The sequence below is a fragment of the Pecten maximus genome, chromosome 13 (assembly GCF_902652985.1).
Source record: "Pecten maximus chromosome 13, xPecMax1.1, whole genome shotgun sequence".
NCBI classification, from domain to species: domain Eukaryota; kingdom Metazoa; phylum Mollusca; class Bivalvia; order Pectinida; family Pectinidae; genus Pecten; species Pecten maximus.
The window spans coordinates 6,831,354-6,849,769 of NC_047027.1; the positions used below are offsets into that span (position 1 = coordinate 6,831,354).

General features: G+C 37.2%; 1 protein-coding gene across 1 annotated transcript in view; it reads left to right on the forward strand.

Annotated features, from left to right (window-relative positions):
* Positions 1–18,416, forward strand: part of LOC117340385 (dynein heavy chain 8, axonemal-like) — a 99,285-nt gene that overhangs the window by 40,707 nt on the left and 40,162 nt on the right. The window contains exons 45-63 of the mRNA XM_033902147.1: positions 2,557–2,718; positions 3,248–3,494; positions 3,747–3,988; positions 4,243–4,383; positions 4,491–4,722; positions 5,461–5,603; positions 7,531–7,665; positions 7,914–8,036; positions 8,406–8,619; positions 8,960–9,066; positions 9,420–9,583; positions 11,396–11,588; positions 12,041–12,163; positions 12,377–12,507; positions 14,163–14,316; positions 14,832–14,996; positions 15,271–15,497; positions 17,088–17,310; positions 18,163–18,339. Coding sequence (XP_033758038.1) covers positions 2,557–2,718; positions 3,248–3,494; positions 3,747–3,988; positions 4,243–4,383; positions 4,491–4,722; positions 5,461–5,603; positions 7,531–7,665; positions 7,914–8,036; positions 8,406–8,619; positions 8,960–9,066; positions 9,420–9,583; positions 11,396–11,588; positions 12,041–12,163; positions 12,377–12,507; positions 14,163–14,316; positions 14,832–14,996; positions 15,271–15,497; positions 17,088–17,310; positions 18,163–18,339 — 3,303 coding nt within the window. The remainder of the gene's footprint in view (positions 1–2,556; positions 2,719–3,247; positions 3,495–3,746; positions 3,989–4,242; positions 4,384–4,490; positions 4,723–5,460; positions 5,604–7,530; positions 7,666–7,913; positions 8,037–8,405; positions 8,620–8,959; positions 9,067–9,419; positions 9,584–11,395; positions 11,589–12,040; positions 12,164–12,376; positions 12,508–14,162; positions 14,317–14,831; positions 14,997–15,270; positions 15,498–17,087; positions 17,311–18,162; positions 18,340–18,416) is intronic.

The following is an 18,416-nucleotide window of genomic DNA, read 5'->3' on the forward strand; positions in this document are numbered from 1 at the left end:
CCCAATTTGATTGACACGGACCACTGACAAAGACGCTTGATACTGACTTTGAACTATGGGGAAAGTCCCGAAATGAAATTTACAATTTAATATATTGAATCAATATTGGGCAAAATCATCGGTTGATGGAAGTCTAACCGTTATATCCGAAGTCTTGGAACTGGCAGTACGGGCGCTGTATGATCAATCTAATTAAAATCTAGATGGTCATTATCACTACACGTTTCTCATGTAACGTAATGAGAATGACCATCTAGATTTTAATTAGATTGCTGTATGATATGCGGAACTACGAAAACCAGTCTAGTAGATATCTACTTCGAGCTCTTGGCCTACTGCCTGTGCCATTCAACCGGAGCAGACACGAAAAAACGGGCTCGGTGTCGTAAACACTTTTTTTAAACTAGGATTTTATCATCTGAGGATATAATATTGATATTATTTCGAATATTAAGGATCAAAAGCAGTGAGTGTATAATTTAGGGCCTAAGCTTAATCCAAACAATGATGAAGTGTTTCAGTCGGGCATTGGTAGGAATTTGAGAGTCACTGTTGCCATGGCTGCTGTAGGGAGTAATCCTTACTTCCGAAGCGATTGATTTGAGCACCCTCTGGCGATAGAATGAAGATGAAAAATTGCATAAGGGTTTTTTGGGACACAATTCTAACTTTCTATTTCTTACTTTTTCCCCTTTCTTTCTCTCTTCATTTTTAGTTTTCATCTTTCATGTAACATGTTCTAGCAAAAATAGTTATTTTACAAGTTGTAAAATTTGAGAACTTTAAAGTTTAAATATAAAATCTTAACAACAGTAAAAAAACAAAAAAAAACAAAAAACAAAATGCACAATTGAAGATAAAATGTTAAAATAAAGAGTTTTGAATTCAAAAAAGTAATAACGTAAAATAAAGCATTAAAATTGTGAGAAATAAAGCAGTAATGACAAATAATGAGAAGTTGCAATTAGAAAAGTAAAAAAAAGTAAGAAAAAAGATTGAAAATAGTATGTTTGACTTATGTCCCTTTTAACCCTCCATAAGGCAAGAGTCTCTGAAATATGAGATTAGGCAAATATTATGCTGGAATGAAGGACTAGAGCATTTATTAATATGAATAAACCCAGCATACACTGATATTTGAATAAAGATACAGCATAGTATGTGTAGAAATGACCTCAATCAAATTAAAAGTTGCGGTAGAGCCAGGTGAGTGATACAGGCCCATTGGGCCTCTTGTATGTATTTTTAACGTCAGGGTGCCTTTGGCACCTGCCGTTATAGGCGTGGTGGGGAAATGTGGTTACTGATAGATCTGTTCCAGCTAACTATTCCTCTTTTCTGTCATACAAATGATATACATCCGCAGCCTAATATAGTTCCTATTTTGATAGCAATTATTGACACAATTTAAGTGATGTAAACCGTGTTTACTGCAATTATTTAAAATGAAATGTTAATGTTTGGTGTTCTAGACTATTTTAGAGTATAATTATTAACCTTTTTCCTCGTCAGTATATGCAATTTTGTTTGCGTAGGATTACGTAGTTCTGTCTCGATACTGCCTTGAAAACGAAAGTAGAAAAAATCAGTTTGATCGTCGTGGAAATTTACATGCATTCACAGAGAAAATATTCACATCTGTTCATCCTGAGTTCATATGCAGGAACATTTGATAGCTTAAAACCAATCCTATTTACGTAGTCAAATGCACCCGAGTATTCCACGAGATAACTTCAGCTGTCACGTGACTCTTCATGATCACTAGTCAGCCAAAATGGCAGTTATGTCTACTGTAACTAAACCAACGACCGTTCGCAGTTTCATATTCATTTATAAGTCGCTAGAATACGCAAGAAATATGACCAGGAATTGAGGGCACGTTGTAACAAACTACATTGCCGTTTTTCGTGAGGATTTTATTAAATAAGGTTATTATTTGTTGTTTGAAAAGAATCTAATGATTATGATCCGTGACTGATGTACTGGCGGTGTGAATACTAGATATGTCTCGTCTGACAACCCGACCGCAATTTTCCATCAGAGTTAAAATGTGTTACTTAAGGGGTCATAAAATAGATGTTTGATAGGCCTTATTAATAACTTATAGTATAAATAAAATAAAAAAAACTTCGGCTGTGTACATCTTGGATTTTATCTTTAGTTGTAGTTACAACATGTTCTGTTAATAGACCGATTTGTCGCTCAGTTGATTCTTTTTTCAAAGTTTACAAGCAGCTTTACTGATTCAGGAGTATATCAATAATATTTCACATGCATTAAAGAAATGGGGAAAGAACTATACTCAGCTATTGTAAAGTTGTAAGCTGATATATATATATATGTTATACATGATTTCTTGAATACATATAGAATAGAAATACCAGGGCCAGATGAAGACATTTCATCTGATACAAATGTAACTGTCTGACTATAAAATCCAATTTTAAATTTCTTATAATATGACCTCAGACCCTGACGTTTCTCAGGGCCTTTGGCCCATTGATGTAAATTAGATGAGCGTTGTGTTGATTTGTTCCCACTGGTGTTAATTAACAGGTCGATGAAGATGAGCCGCTGTTCATGAGTCTGATTGCTGACTTGTTCCCGGGAATCACCCTCGACAGTGCCACATACGCCGAACTACAGGTTGCTATTGGCAACCAGGTGGATAACGCTGGTCTCATCAACCATCCTCCCTGGAATCTGAAACTTGTCCAGGTAAACACAGTAGAAATATGTTATTGTAGAATCTTATGATTGCTGATACTGTTGTACAGTATAGTGGCAGTGCATCATTAAAAGATATCTGGCATCAGTTCAGTGCAGATATCATTCCAAAAGTTCATTTGTTAACAGGTTTTACTAAACCAAACACTACAAAAGTAAGTAATACTATATTAATGACTTGTGCTTGAGTTTGCATGACATAAAGCAATTGTCACTTAAGTATAGATACAAATTTTCTAACTCTGACACTAATTTATACATCCGTGTCAGTAAATTAATACATCTTTTGAGTCCTGGGATTCAAACTAGTGATATCACACATTTGAAAAGTTATGGCATTTATGAATATTCTTGTAGGTACATTTGTGGCCTTTGATCTGTTTGGAATTTAGTAATTTAAATCATTGTATGTTAACTTTATTCCAAATACAGAATTCCTTTGACTTGTACATGCATGACTCAGGATTATGCAGAACACAGTGAAAGTTTCCTGTAGAAAGTTTGACTTTTATGTTGACAGTTGTTTGAAACCCAACGTGTCCGTCATGGTATGATGACACTGGGACCAAGTGGTGCAGGCAAGACGTGCTGTATCTACGCGCTGATGAAGAGTATGGCGGACTGTGGTACGCCTCACAGGGAGATGAGGATGAACCCCAAGGCCATCACAGCTCCCCAGATGTTTGGACGTTTGGACGTGGCTACCAATGATTGGACAGATGGTATCTTCTCCACACTCTGGAGAAGAACACTCAAGGCAAAGAAAGGTTGGTATACCTCATGTCTAACGAAACTAACTCACCTACTGGCAAATTGTGTTCAAAATATAGTTTACTTATTAAACAAACATCAGATCACTCTCAAACAAAAACAAATTCAGCCGTTTTCTAAAATTGTCCTGTTTTTTTCAACAATACAACTGTCAGATGACTTTTGTTGTGAAATTAATGTAATATCTTGAAGAAGGCATTGAACGATCTAGAACTTGCCGTTTACACTGTACCTAATATGATATTCAGGCGAGAATGTTTGGCTGGTTCTCGACGGCCCTGTGGACGCCATCTGGATTGAGAACTTGAATTCTGTATTGGATGATAACAAGACATTGACCCTAGCTAACGGAGATCGTATACCAATGTCCCCAGCTTGTAAGATTGTATTTGAGGTGCACAACATTGACAACGCGTCTCCCGCCACTGTCTCCAGAAACGGCATGGTGTACATGAGCTCCTCTGCTCTTGACTGGAGACCTATTCTCCAGGTAATTAAAGGGTTTTATCATCTCTCTTTGATCATGGATATCAATGTTAAAAAATCACAAAATAATCTATGGATAATGGGGAAAGATAAAATAAAAAGTGCCCTCAAACCCTTTTATGCATTTAGTTGAGTGTATAACTTTGACATTGGACGGGCATATAATTATTGATCTGTTCTAATGTAATTTTTACTGAATTATTAAATGTATTTTGTTGAATTAACATGTCATAATAAAATTGATCACTGAATATGTAGGGTTGGCTGAAGACACGGACGCCACAGGAGAGTGAAGTCTTGATGAATCTGTTTGACAATATCTTTGATGATTTATACAACTATGTCACTAATAGTCTGGTCAAGAAGATGGATGTTCTACAGTGCAATCAGATCAAACAGGTATGTTAATTACAGGTATGTTATTGGTATTTTACAATGATCCTGTGATCTGATATATAATGGAATTTCCTTAAAGTGAAAGTCCTACTGTCTACCCATTTTTGCAGGCGTGTGATCTACTGGAAGGTCTGATCCCCAAGCGAGATGACAAGAGTGGTCTGCCTGCCTCCCAGCTGGAGAAACTGTTCATTTTCTGTCTCATGTGGAGTTTGGGTGCCTTGCTGGAACTGGACGGCCGGGCTAAGATGGAAGAGTTCATCACAAACCATGAGTGTTCCTTGAACCTGCCACCTGTTCAGGAGGAGGAAACCATCTTTGAGTATGTCATGGATGACAAAGGTCAGTCTTATTGAAACAATAAACATTAACGTAAAAAAATTAACAAAATTGAATATGATTTCATAATAATCAATACACCTGTAACAGAGTTCATGATTGATTAAACTTAAATCACTGCCTCAGCTAGGGATCAAACTCGGACCTCTGGTTTACTAATCTTACCCTCAACTGATCAAGCTGAAGCGAGAAGTTCTTTCTAGTCAAACGGTATATTGCAGCTAGTATTTACCAGGGTTACAAACTTCCTCTCGAGGGAAGAACTCATCCTGGAGTTTCTACAGGTTACAGTACTGTCACAAGTAACACTAAATATAATTCCCTAATCCCTACATGAGTGCCAAATGTAACAGGAAAGGAAGAATGCAACAACCAGATCAGTGCTCTAACCTAAGACCTCTGAACTCTAGACCAATGCTCTTACCATTTGAGCCACCTGACCACCATTGCTCAGCCAAGTCCAGTCAGCTACATTCCTAATGTCCTGGACATCTTTTTAGAGTATGTCCTGCATCAAAGATTTGGATGCCACATTGACAATTTTTACCTTTTTATCTGTATACCATTTAGTTTTGTTTCCAGAGATGCTCTCAAAATATTGATTGATTCTAGAAATGAGAGCTTACTTTGTAAATTAAATGTAGTTCTCACTTAACTGCAAGAAAATCATAGAATTATGTCTGTAAATGAGTCCTTGATCAACTGGATCATATGCATATCAGCTTGTGTTTTTGTATGTAGGTGAATGGGAGCACTGGTCTAAGAGAGTCGAGGAATATATCTACCCATCCGACTCTGTACCAGAATTTTCGTCCATCCTTGTACCAAATGTGGACAATGTCCGTTCTAACTTCCTTATTGACACCATTTCTAAACAACACAAGGTATGTAAGATTTTTCTGTAGCTTAAGATTATGCCCACAACTACTGTATGTAACACCCATATTTTTACTGCCAAATTTTCTTGCTACATGACAATGCTGGCACATGATATTGCACATTCAAGCACTGATAGTAAATAAAAACTTTGTATAAATAAAAGTATGGTATTGTTAGATTAATAGAACAAAGAAAAAATATTTGTTTTTGATTAAGTTCAACAAAAACATTGTATGGTTTCGATATACATCGAAAGTAGGTCAAACATTGAGGTTACCCCTGTTTAAACCGGATGTAAACATGGCACATGATCTTAAACAGATTATGTTTCGTGTATATATATATAATCATCCTACGATGGCCCAGAAGAGCAATAATACAACCAATTATCAGTGATGGGAACTGAGGTAAATGTTTACAATTATCACAGTCAATTTCAATTAGTTTGCAAATTTTGAAAGAAAAGATAACAGGAAACGTATTAACAAGTGTGAAGGGGTGTGGTATTAACTTTCGTTGGTGCACATAGGACAAAGAAAGTCCTCATTTTTTGACAAGCTTTCAACTGCTGTGCAAAATTTCAAATGTAGCCACTTAGTACATGCGTTACACTGACTCCATTCCACAAATCTGATACCTATCTGCTGTTAAAGGCTATGTGGTTGCCACATATTGCATACTAAACAGAGTTCATCATCATCATCATCATCATCATCACTGTTGGCACTAACATTCTTTTCCTTGAGTACCACTACCAGTCTTTTGCAGAGCAGGGGCCTTTGGCCTCCGCGAGTTGGTTTGTGGTCCCTTACCCCTTTCTTCTCCCTGGTTACCTTGATCCTTTGTTTAGGACAAAGGTGAGCTTATGCCATACCGTATCATCCGTCGTCCATCCGTCCGTCAACAATTGACTTCTTCATCATAACCACATATCAGAATTTGACCAAATTTGGTGAGAAGCATTCCTATAGGGTGGGGACTCAAAATTGTACAAATGGTGGGGCTGACCTTGAGGGGCGGTGCCAAAAGTTGTCAATTTGGCTCTAATAATATAAATGACTTCTTCTCTGAAACCAAGCAAATGATATTACTCCTATTTGCCCGGTAGCATCACTATGAGGTGGGGATTCAAAATTGTAGAAATGGTGGTGCTGACCGCCTAAGGGCCTGAGGGGCGGGGCTTAATGTATGGTAAAATTGTATCTTGAGATCACAGTTACTAATTTAAAAGATTACTGCCTGATTGAGTATAATTGATGTGTAATTCATTGATATAAACCTAGATACATTGACAAATAAATTTAATTCAAATTGTCTCTGCTGAAGAAGGCTTCCATATATTTTTCAACCAGACGAAGGTTTCCAAACTTTCTTGCACTATGACCTACGATTCAGTTCTTCCGTTACCTCTGCAACTCGGAATGATTGCAAAAATGGATGGGAATTTTATGTGTTGTTCCAGTGCTATTCTTTACTTGGATTGTTACTTCATTTCATAAAAAATCATTGGAGACTTACGGCGGTGCTTATTTGTAGTGTGTGGTCTCATGATTATAATCTATGGTCAATGTAAACATTAATATGTGATTCAACAGCAGCTTATAAGGTATGTGCACAATTGAATGTAGTATCAAAGGGAATAAAATGATCACTACTTACCAAGTCCAATCTCTGCATGTTCTGGATGCCAGGATAACAAAAGTACAACTTTGCAGCGTGTGTTTACATTGATATGTGGTCAGTTGTGTTTGTCAATATTTCACATATGACTGGATGTTACATATGTGCGAGATCATGTGCCACACAAGATCTTAATCTTGTGAATGTTTGTGGGGTTAAACATGTAATGGTTCTATGCTGTGGTCGATTGAAAAAATAGAAATTACCAAATTTTACTTTTAGATATTTATGGAATATCCTTGCTTGTTGTAGGCTGTACTACTGATAGGAGAACAGGGAACAGCTAAAACTGTGATGATCAAAGGCTACATGGCTAAGTATGACCCTGATCTCCACCTCGGCAAGAGTTTCAACTTTTCCTCTGCCTCCACACCGATGATGTTCCAGGTACAGAATTGATGTTTGTTGTACACACGGCAGAGATAATGCTGGGTCAAGATTACTGTGGGAGAATTTCAGACTTTTGAAGAAAAATATTTTCTGAAAATTGTTAATATTTTCAGCAGAAATGTGTGGAGTTAAAATCCCAGAATCTTGCCCAAAATTATCTCAGCATCATGATTAGGTGTAATTTTATGTAGACTAAGTGAAGTGCGACATACTTTTACATGATTCAATATATTTGGTGATTTTAGAGAACAGTGGAGAGCTATGTAGACAAGAGGATGGGAAGTACTTATGGCCCACCAGGAGGCAGGCATATGACCGTGTTTGTGGATGACATCAACATGCCTATCATCAATGAATGGGGAGATCAGGTTTGACATGTTACAGTCTCTCAATTTTTCTAAAGATTATTTTCAGTTGAACAAAAAAGTATATTCAACTTAATTGAAATTATATGACTTTTAATTAAAAGCTTATATCAAATCATTTTAATACTTCTAAGTTAAGTGTAAGTTATAGATACAGATAGAAATTAGAATCATCTGTTTGAAATTCCACACTTGATATAGAAATGAAATCCAAACTGCTTTTCTCCGGCTACTCTAGCTTTCCTCCACCTCAAAAACCTTGTACGTTCTTAAATGACCATAGCTGTTAAGAAAATAAACCATAAACACACCTTAATCCAAAATGCTTATCAATAGAAATAAATACAGATGTAATTCAATGTTAATCTACAGATAACCAATGAGATCACACGTCAGATGATGGAGATGCATGGTATGTACAGCTTGGACAAGCCCGGTGATTTTATATCCATCGTCGACCTCCAATTTGTGGCTGCCATGATCCACCCTGGTGGTGGACGTAATGACATCCCTCAGCGTCTCAAACGACAGTTCTCCATCTTCAACTGCACACTCCCCTCAAACAATTCCATAGACAAGATCTTTGGTGAGATTTTGCACAAGCCATATTTAATTTCAGTCATGGCCTGTTTAGAGAAGACCTTGCATCCTCTGCTAAGTTAATGATCATTAATTGCTTTGTAACACTTCAGTAAGTTTGGAATGACTATTGAAAGCGATTTGCAACTCCAGTTGGCTGTCTACTTTATATTAAAATCTTGGTTTGTAAGATCTACCTGACCTGAAATTAATTTGATTTGTTGTTTAATATTGACATTTTTGTTGTCCCAGCCTATGCAGACATCAGAGAATTTAGAGATGAGTACTGTAAAATGAATGGATGGAATTTCAGAATCAGTGTTTGACCCTAGTGTTTTATGTTTTAGGCATCATAGGGTGTGGCTATTTCTGTCCAGAGAGATTTCAGACTGAAGTGTGTACACTGACTAAAGAACTGGTACCAGCCACTCGTATACTGTGGCAAATGACAAAGGTATATATAATGGTCATATTTAGCAGGGATAACTCTGGAGGGGGCCATTTGCCCCATATTTTCTAAAATGGCCCACCAAAACTCACAAATTTCTTCATTTTTTTATGTTTTAGCCCATAAGATTTCTGAAATCTTGTCAAAATGGCCCATGATTTTTGTGTCCAGGGTAAACCCTGTTTAGTCAGATTATTTACCCATAATGAATGGAAGGTATTGGTTTCAGAAAAATATCGAACCTTATATGGTTAATTGATAATGTGAAAAATGATATCATTATGACACGGTATTAGTTTAATTTTTCGTAACCAATGATTATGTTTTCAAACTTGTCATCTCTCGTCTCTGAACTATAGATAAAGATGTTACCAACACCTGCCAAATTTCACTACATCTTTAACCTGAGAGATTTGTCGAGGATCTGGCAGGGCATGCTGACCATCCAAGGGGATGAGTGTCAAAATCAGGCCACTCTTCTAGCTCTGTGGAAACACGAGTGTACCAGGGTCATCGCAGACAGGTAATCAGTCTACTACAGTTACCAAAGTCTGATGTGTACCAGGGTCATCGCAGACAGGTAATCAGTCTACTACAGTAACCAAAGTCTGATGATTCAGAATGATTAGTACGGGTCCAATATTCATGATTGACCTTCAAAGTGGATCAAATAGTTCTTGAATATGGGAGAAAAGGCTGATGTAATATGTATCCTGTAATAAGGGCTGATGCAGGAAAACATGTATTGGACAAGGGGAAGGCGCTATATTTAATTACATTGGAGGGGTGGGTTCAAATTAAAATCATGTTTTATGGGTTGGTGGAGTTTCAAATAAATTGATTCTGTTGTTGTGTGTTTATATATATATATTAGTTGTGTTTGTACCATTTTAGCCCACCATTATCAGATGGTGGGTTATTCAAATCGCCTTGTGTCCCTGGTCCGTCCGTCCCTCCGTCCGTAAACAATTCTTGTTATCACTATTTCTCAGAAAGTACTGAAGGGATCTTTCAAATTTCATATGTAGGTTCCCCTTGGTACCTAGTTATGCATATTGTGTTTTGAGACCTTTCGGATAACAACATGGCCGACAGGCAGCCATTTTGGATTTTGACAATTGAAGTTTGTTATCGCTATATCTCAGAAAGTACTGGAAGGGATCTTTCTCAAATTTCGTATGTAGGTTCCCTTTGGTGCCTGGTTATGCATATTGCGTTTTGAGACCAATCAGAAAACAACATGGCCGACAGGCAGCCATCTTGGATTTTGACAATTGAAGTTTGTTATAACTATTTCTGAGAAAGTACTGAATGGATCTTTCTGAAATTTCATATGAAGGTTTCCCTTGGTGCCTAGTTATGCATATTGCGTTTTGAGACCAATCGGGAAACAAAATGGCTGACAGACAGCCATCTTGGATTTTGACATTTGAAGTTTGTTATCGCTATTTCTGAAAAAGCACTGAAGGGATCTTTCTCAAATTTCACATGTAGGTTTCCCTTGGTGCCTAGTTATGCATATTGCGTTTTGAGACCAATCGGAAAACAACATGGCCGATAGGCAGCCATCTTGGATTTTGACTATTTAAGTTTGTTATCGCTATTTCTGACAAAGCACTGAAGGGATCTTTCTTAAATTTCATATGTAAGTTTCCCTTGGGGCCTAGTTATGAATATTGTATTTTGAGACCAATCTGAAAATAACATGGCTGACAGGCAGCCATCTTGGATTTTGACAATTTACATTTGTTATCACTATTTCTGAGAAAGTGTTTAAGGGATCTTTCTCAAATTTCATATGTAAGTTTCCCTTGGTGGCTAGTTATGAATATTGCATTTTGAGACCAATCTGAAAATAACATGGCCGATAGGCAGCCATCTTGGATTTTGACAATTGAAGTTTGTTATCTCTATTTCTCAAAGTACTGAAGGGTTCTTTCTCAAATTTCATAAGTAGGTTCCCCTTGGTCCCTTGTATTGCATTTTTGGACCAGTCTGTCCTGAACACAACCTGGCCAACAAACAGCCATTATCGTTAAATCTCAAATTTCTTATATATAGCTAGGATTCCCTTGTTTGAAAAGTACTGGAGGGGTGTCTCAATTTGCACAGATTAGTAAAATGAAGGGAAAAGTAGAGAGAAGATCAAATTGACATAGAACCTATAAAGATCATTCAATGGTGGGCGCCAAGATCCCTCTGGGATCTCTTGTTACATTAAAACTGCTTCTTTACCAGGGTATTGTTTACAAAAAAGTTGAAAGGTGGGAGGGTCATCAAAATTTTAAATTGCTTCTTTAAGTTGTTCCCCTAATTTCAAATGTCATTGTTACAGGTTCACCAACCATGAGGATAAGTTGTGGTTTGAAAATGCCTCGGTGAATGTAATGAAAAACCACCTGGGGGAGGAGTATGCTACTTTGTGTCCAAATGAACCGTACTTTGTAGACTTTCTGAGAGAACCCCCAGAGCCGACAGGGGAAGAGGCAGATGATGCTGTCCTTGATGCTCCCAAGATATACGAGGCAGTAAGTCTGTGGTTATATGGGAGTAATATATATTACAGTTAGGTACAATATACTGGAAACTTACAACAGTGAAAACATACAGAAAAGTGATGGGAATGGATTCAGATAAAAAAATATTGATTTCACTGAAATGATTTATCGGAGGTCAATCGTATACCTAGAATATTGTATATGATACAAGAGAAAAAATCTGATAGAAGTCCTGTAATTTAACTGTACATTCAAATAACAAAAATTCCATGTGTTGTTGTGTGAAATAATTGGATATTATGAATATGTAGTGAAATTGGACGGGGCTGAACAACAGTGGCCAAGTACTCAAATGGTTAGAGTGTCTGTCTAGGGTAAATTGTTTGAAGAGAAAAATTAACTTGACTATAGCTACTTACTGTAGGTTTGAGGAGGGTTACATCTTTATGAAGCAATGACTAAGAATGATGTGTGTTGTACAGATTCCTGACTATAATTTCCTGAATGAGAAGCTACTAGGCTACATGTCACAGTACAATGAAATGGTGAGGGGTGCTCACATGGATCTCGTCTTTTTCAAGGATGCCATGGTCCATCTCATCAAGGTAATTCTTAATATCACCAAACACAGCAAATTACTGTTACATTGTGTACTGTACAGCAAATTGTAGTCCTGTTGGTTATTACACACCATATATAGAGAGAATAGAAAATTAATATATTAAAATCAACTCGTTCAAAACATGAATGTGAAGACAAATTTTAACATTCTTTACTCATGAAACACTGGGTTAAAATTGCTGTGTTTGTGTGTGCAGATTTCAAGAATCATCCGTACCCCTCGAGGAGCAGCCCTGTTGGTGGGAGTTGGAGGTTCGGGTAAACAGTCTCTTACTCGCCTGGCTTCCTTCATTGCTGGCTACAAAATATTCCAGATCACTCTCACAAGGTATACAAAACAAAATCCATCTCCGTATTTTCGTTCAAATTTTAACTTTTTATAATCACTTAATCAGCAATGAAAATACATCTTTAGATGTTCTATGTGAACAGTTGATTTTAAATTTTGGATTGATAATATGTATTTCTTTTATATTTGTATATTATTTGTTAATGTTAAATAAGAATTTTTCCTAAAATAAAAACAACAAAATGTTAAGTAATTATGTCATCATTTTATGCATTTAGTAACATTTTAGGAATGAATTTTTTTTCACAGTTTGATGTTGGCTTACAATCAAGTGGTAAACATTTTGTTATAATGTGTATGCTCTGCTTGTAGATGTAGACACTCACCCTTAGTAGTTGTTATAATGTGTATGCTCTGCTTGTAGATGTAGACACTCACCCTAAGTAGTTGTTATAATGTGTATGCTCTGCTTGTAGATGTAGACACTCACCCTTAGTAGTTGTTATAATGTGTATGCTCTGCTTGTAGATGTAGACACTCACCCTTAGTAGTTGTTATAATGTGTATGCTCTGCTTGTAGATGTAGACACTCACCCTTAGTAGTTGTTATAATGTGTATGCTCTGCTTGTAGATGTAGACACTCACCCTTAGTAGTTGCATGTACACCGCTTGCTTATCATAACCAGTGTCATTTTCTCTACCTTACTGATCTTTTCACATTACTGTACTATGATTGATACTAATACAAATAGACACACATCATTAGAAATAATCTGTGATTCGAAGAGAGTTTGAATTAAAGAAGATATTCATTTGGGAGGGGATGGGGGAACTGTATGTTTGTGTTGTGCCCTTCAGAATATCTTTTCTATGCTCTATCTCCTACACTGCTTCAGACTTGGAGCAAGTGTTCACCTATGTGAGAGTGTTTCAAAAGTAGGTCACTCTGACCTATTTTTGACCTTTGTCCTACATCACAGAAAAAATACTTTCTAGGCACTATCTTCTACACTACTTGTCACTGAAACTTCATATTTTTGGGGCCTAAAATCTTGCATAGGTGATGCAGTGTGTCATTTACCAAAACTAGGTCATTACATTTACAGTTTGCTCTTGTTCACCTTTATTACACAAAATGTGATGAAATAATAAAACGTTATGGAATACAGGGTGTCACTGAATGTGATTTGATAACAGCACCACTTACCATGATTACTCCAGAGGTTTATTTGTTGTAACGTTGATTAACTCTGACATTGTTCCTGATAAAAAAGTCGATGTCTCTCCATTCATTTGACAGCTTTAGATTCTGTGCAATAACTTCTGTTATTTTTGGTCGACCATGCCAACATTTGGTGCACAGGTTTGCTTTTCAATTTTGTAAGTCAAAGGTCACAGGAACTTTTACTATAATCATTTTAGAATAACATGAACACTTTGGTTTCTGTGCAATAATATCTCTTTCAAACTTTTGTTACTTAAAAAAGAACAGACATACTTTTGTTCCCTGCAATAATTTCTGCACCTATTGGGAATCCTAGCAATGGAAAGGTATTTTAACTTTTTGAGACTAGTGTTCTTACCTGACCTGTTTTATCATAGAATATCTAGTATTCTGACTTACAAATGTAAAATGTTCAGTGTTAGTAGTTGATGGAGTATGACTACAAGTGTTAAATTGTTTCCTGTACAGGTCCTACAATGTGACCAACCTAATGGAGGACCTCAAGTTCCTGTATCGTACAGCAGGAGGACAGGGACAAGGGATCACCTTCCTCTTCACTGACAACGAGATCAAAGACGAGTCTTTCCTAGAGTACCTCAACAATGTACTCAGCTCCGGAGAGGTACACTCATAACATGACAATGTCTGGATCAGTGTTTCTTTTATAAAACCCTATTATGCACCCAGTTCTGGAGAGGTAGAATCATAGGTAGAAATGTCTGGATCAGTGTTTCTTTTATGAAACACTAATATGTACCCAGCTCTGGAGAGGTACACTCATAAAATGACAATGTCTGGATCAGTGTTTCTTTTATGAAACACTAATATGTACCCAGCTCCAGAGAGGTAGAATGATAGGTAGAAATGTCTGGATCAGTGTTTCTTTTATGAAACACTAATATGTACCCAGCTCCGGAGAGGTAGAATCATAGGTGGAAATATCCGAATCAGAGTTTCCTTTCAGAACCCTATTATGATAACCGAAAGAGTGTTTGCACTTAATATTCTGATAATAGTATGTTATTAGTGTATATATTACAGTTATATACTTGACTTATTCCATTTTGTTCATTCTATCAGATATTTCATTTTTGTGTTTCACCACTGTCAACTGTGTTGATATCTGCCCACATGTAGGTCTCTAACCTGTTTGCAAGAGATGAGCTGGACGAGATAACCCAGGAGCTCATTTCTGTGATGAAAAAAGAATTTCCTCGTCGAGCTCCGACCCAGGAATCACTTTATGACTACTTCATCTCCCGTGCTCGTAGTAACCTTCATACTGTTCTCTGCTTCTCTCCAGTAAGTAGCCCGTTGTAACTAAAGCACTCCTACAGAATGAGGACAAACAAGGAGAATTAAGACATTATTGTTTATAGTTAGATTTTATAATGCTGTTATTTGTCGTTAAGAAATTTGTTTGAAGCAGGTACATGAACAATCAACTGAAAATTAAATTGTAGTTTTGACAAGGTTTAGGAATGTTTATGTTTCTAAGAGTCACTTACAAATGATCTTAGAACATCACATCAATCTCTCATTTGTAAGAAATTAACTGTACTCTTTGTTATTTTAGGTTGGAGAGAAGTTTCGTAACAGATCTCTGAAGTTTCCTGGACTCATATCAGGTTGTACTATGGATTGGTTTAGTCGCTGGCCCAAAGATGCTCTGATTGCTGTGTCTGGACATTTCCTCAACAGTTTTGACATCACTTGTACAAAGGAAACAAAATCCCAACTTGTGCACAGCATGGGTTCTGTCCATGATAATGTCGCCTCGGTTTGTGTGGAATATTTTCAGAGGTAAAGTGCAGCCAATATCGAATAGAGAAAAAAAGAAGAAAATAGACCTGTTGAATTTTATATGTAACTCCTAGCATATCAATGTATTTTGTACTAAAAAGCTAGACATGAAATTAATGTAGAAATGTTGGGGACAGTTATTTCAAAATCAAAATCATCAATCACCATTATAACTTCATAACTCAGGAGACCAATAAGACCTATGGACCTGCTTAATTTTCCCAGCTGTTGATTGGCAGATAATGTAAATTTTGATTAACTGTCATGAAACAACCTGAAGCCTGCAAGTAGTCTATAGGTGTAATATTGTAGGTATCGACATCAGATACATGTGACACCTAAATCCTACCTGTCTTTCCTGTAGACTTGATGTAATATTGTAGGTATAGACGTTAGACACACGTGACAACTAAATCCTAGCTGTCTTTCCTGTAGACTAGGTGTAATATTGTAGGTATCGACATCAGACACACTTGACACCTAAATCCTACCTGTCTTTCCTGTAGACTAGGTGTAATATTGTAGGTATCGACATCAGACACATGTGACACCTAAATCCTAGCTGTCTTTCCTGTAGACTAGGTGTAATATTGTAGGTATCGACATCAGACACACGTGACACCTAAATCCTACCTGTCTTTCCTGTAGACTAGGTGTGATATTGTAGGTATAGACGTCAGACACATGTGACACCTAAATCCTACCTGTGTTTCCTGTAGACTAGATGTAATATTGTAGGTATCGACGTCAGACACATGTGACACCTAAATCCTACCTGTGTTTCCTGTAGACTAGATGTAATATTGTAGGTATCGACGTCAGACACATGTGACACCTAAATCCTACCTGTCTTTCCTGTAGACTAGGTGTAATATTGTAGGTATCGACGTCAGACACATGTGACACCTAAATCCTACATGTGTTTCCTGTAGACTAGGTGTAATATTGTAGGTATCGACGTCAGACACATGTGACACCTAAATCCCAGCTGTCTTTCCTGTAGACTAGGTGTGATATTGTAGGTATCGACGTCAGACACATGTGACACCTAAATCCTACATGTGTTTCCTGTAGACTAGGTGTAATATTGTAGGTATCGACGTCAGACACACGTGACACCTAAATCCTACCTGTCTTTCCTGTAGACTAGGTGTGATATTGTAGGTATAGACGTCAGACACATGTGACACCTAAATCCTACCTGTGTTTCCTGTAGACTAGGTGTAATATTGTAGGTATCGACGTCAGACACATGTGGCACCTAAATCCTACCCGTCTTTCCTGTAGACTAGGTGTAATATTGTAGGTATCGACGTCAGACACATGTGACACCTAAATCCTACCTGTCTTTCCTGTAGACTAGGTGTAATATTGTAGGTATAGACGTTAGACACACGTGACACCTAAATCCCAGCTGTCTTTCCTGTAGACTAGGTGTGATATTGTAGGTATCGACGTCAGACACATGTGACACCTAAATCCTACCTGTGTTTCCTGTAGACTAGGTGTAATATTGTAGGTATCGACGTGAGACACACATGACCCCTAAATCCTAGCTGTCTTTCCTGTAGACTAGGTGTAATATTGTAGGTATCGACGTCAGACACACGTGACACCTAAATCCTACCTGTCTTTCCTGGATGGTTACAAGAGTGTGTACAGTAATCAACATTCGGACATAGCAGAGATGGCACGGAGAATGAACACAGGCTTGGAGAAGCTGATCGAGGCAAGCGCATCCGTGGATGTTCTGTCTAAGGAACTGGCTGTCAAGGAAAAAGAGTTGGGTCAGGCTAATATTCGGGCAGATAAGGTATGTTTTTAGTCCCCTGCCGTTTGAAAAACGGGGGGACTATAGGTTTACCCTCCGTCCGTCCGTCTGTCTGTCCGTCTGTCTGTCTGTCACGCAGTAGTTGTCCGGACAACTCCTTCTATAGTACTACTCTGATTTTAATGAAACTTGGTATACATGATCAGTATAACATGTAGTTGTGCATCCCACATTTTTTTTTTCAAAAATTTATTTTTCAAAATGGATGCTGGCTTCTCATTGGTTGAGGCTTGTCCGGACAACTCCTCCTAAAGTACTACTCCGATTTTAACGAAACTTGGTATTCATGATCAGTATAACATGTAGTTGTGCATCCTACTTTTTTTTTCTCGAAAAAAACAATTTTCAAAATGGCCGCCGACTTCTCATTGTTTGAGGCGTGTCCGGACAATCCTAAAGTACTACTCCGATTTTAACGAAACTTGGTATACGTGATCAGTATAACACGTAGTTTAAAAAATGGGAAATAAATAGTTGCACTCCTGGTTCAGGCAGGGGACTTTGTATTGCTGTTGCAATACTATCCATCCTTGTTACTTATGGGGTTAAAAGGAAACTTAATATGTAGTTGTCATAAGAAGTAAAAGAAGTGGAGATGCACCAGTGGTCAGTTTTCTATCCATTTCCATATGAAAACTTGGAAACACCTAAAGCATTTAAATTATGAACTGTATCTATTATTTATATTCTGAATTATGATTTGTTAATAGTTATATATAGGGTTATGCCTCCAAGCCAATATATTCTGGATGTACTAATAATGAATTTGCAGTGTAATGTTAGTGGTTTTTAATTTAGTGGCAAATAAGTTATTGGAAAATTCTACAATTTCAGGTATTGGCTGAGGTCACTGTTAGTGCCCAGGCTGCTGAGAAAGTGAAAAGTGCTGTACAAACTGTGAAGGATCGTGCCCAGAAGATCGTAGATGAGATCAACTCTGAGAAAACAGTGGCTGAAGCAAAATTGGAGGCAGCCAAACCTGCATTGGAGGAAGCCGAGAATGCCCTCAAGGTAAGTATATATACTACTCACTAAAATGAAATCTTCATTATTTATTTTCATTAACAATGAATTTGCATTAAGATTGG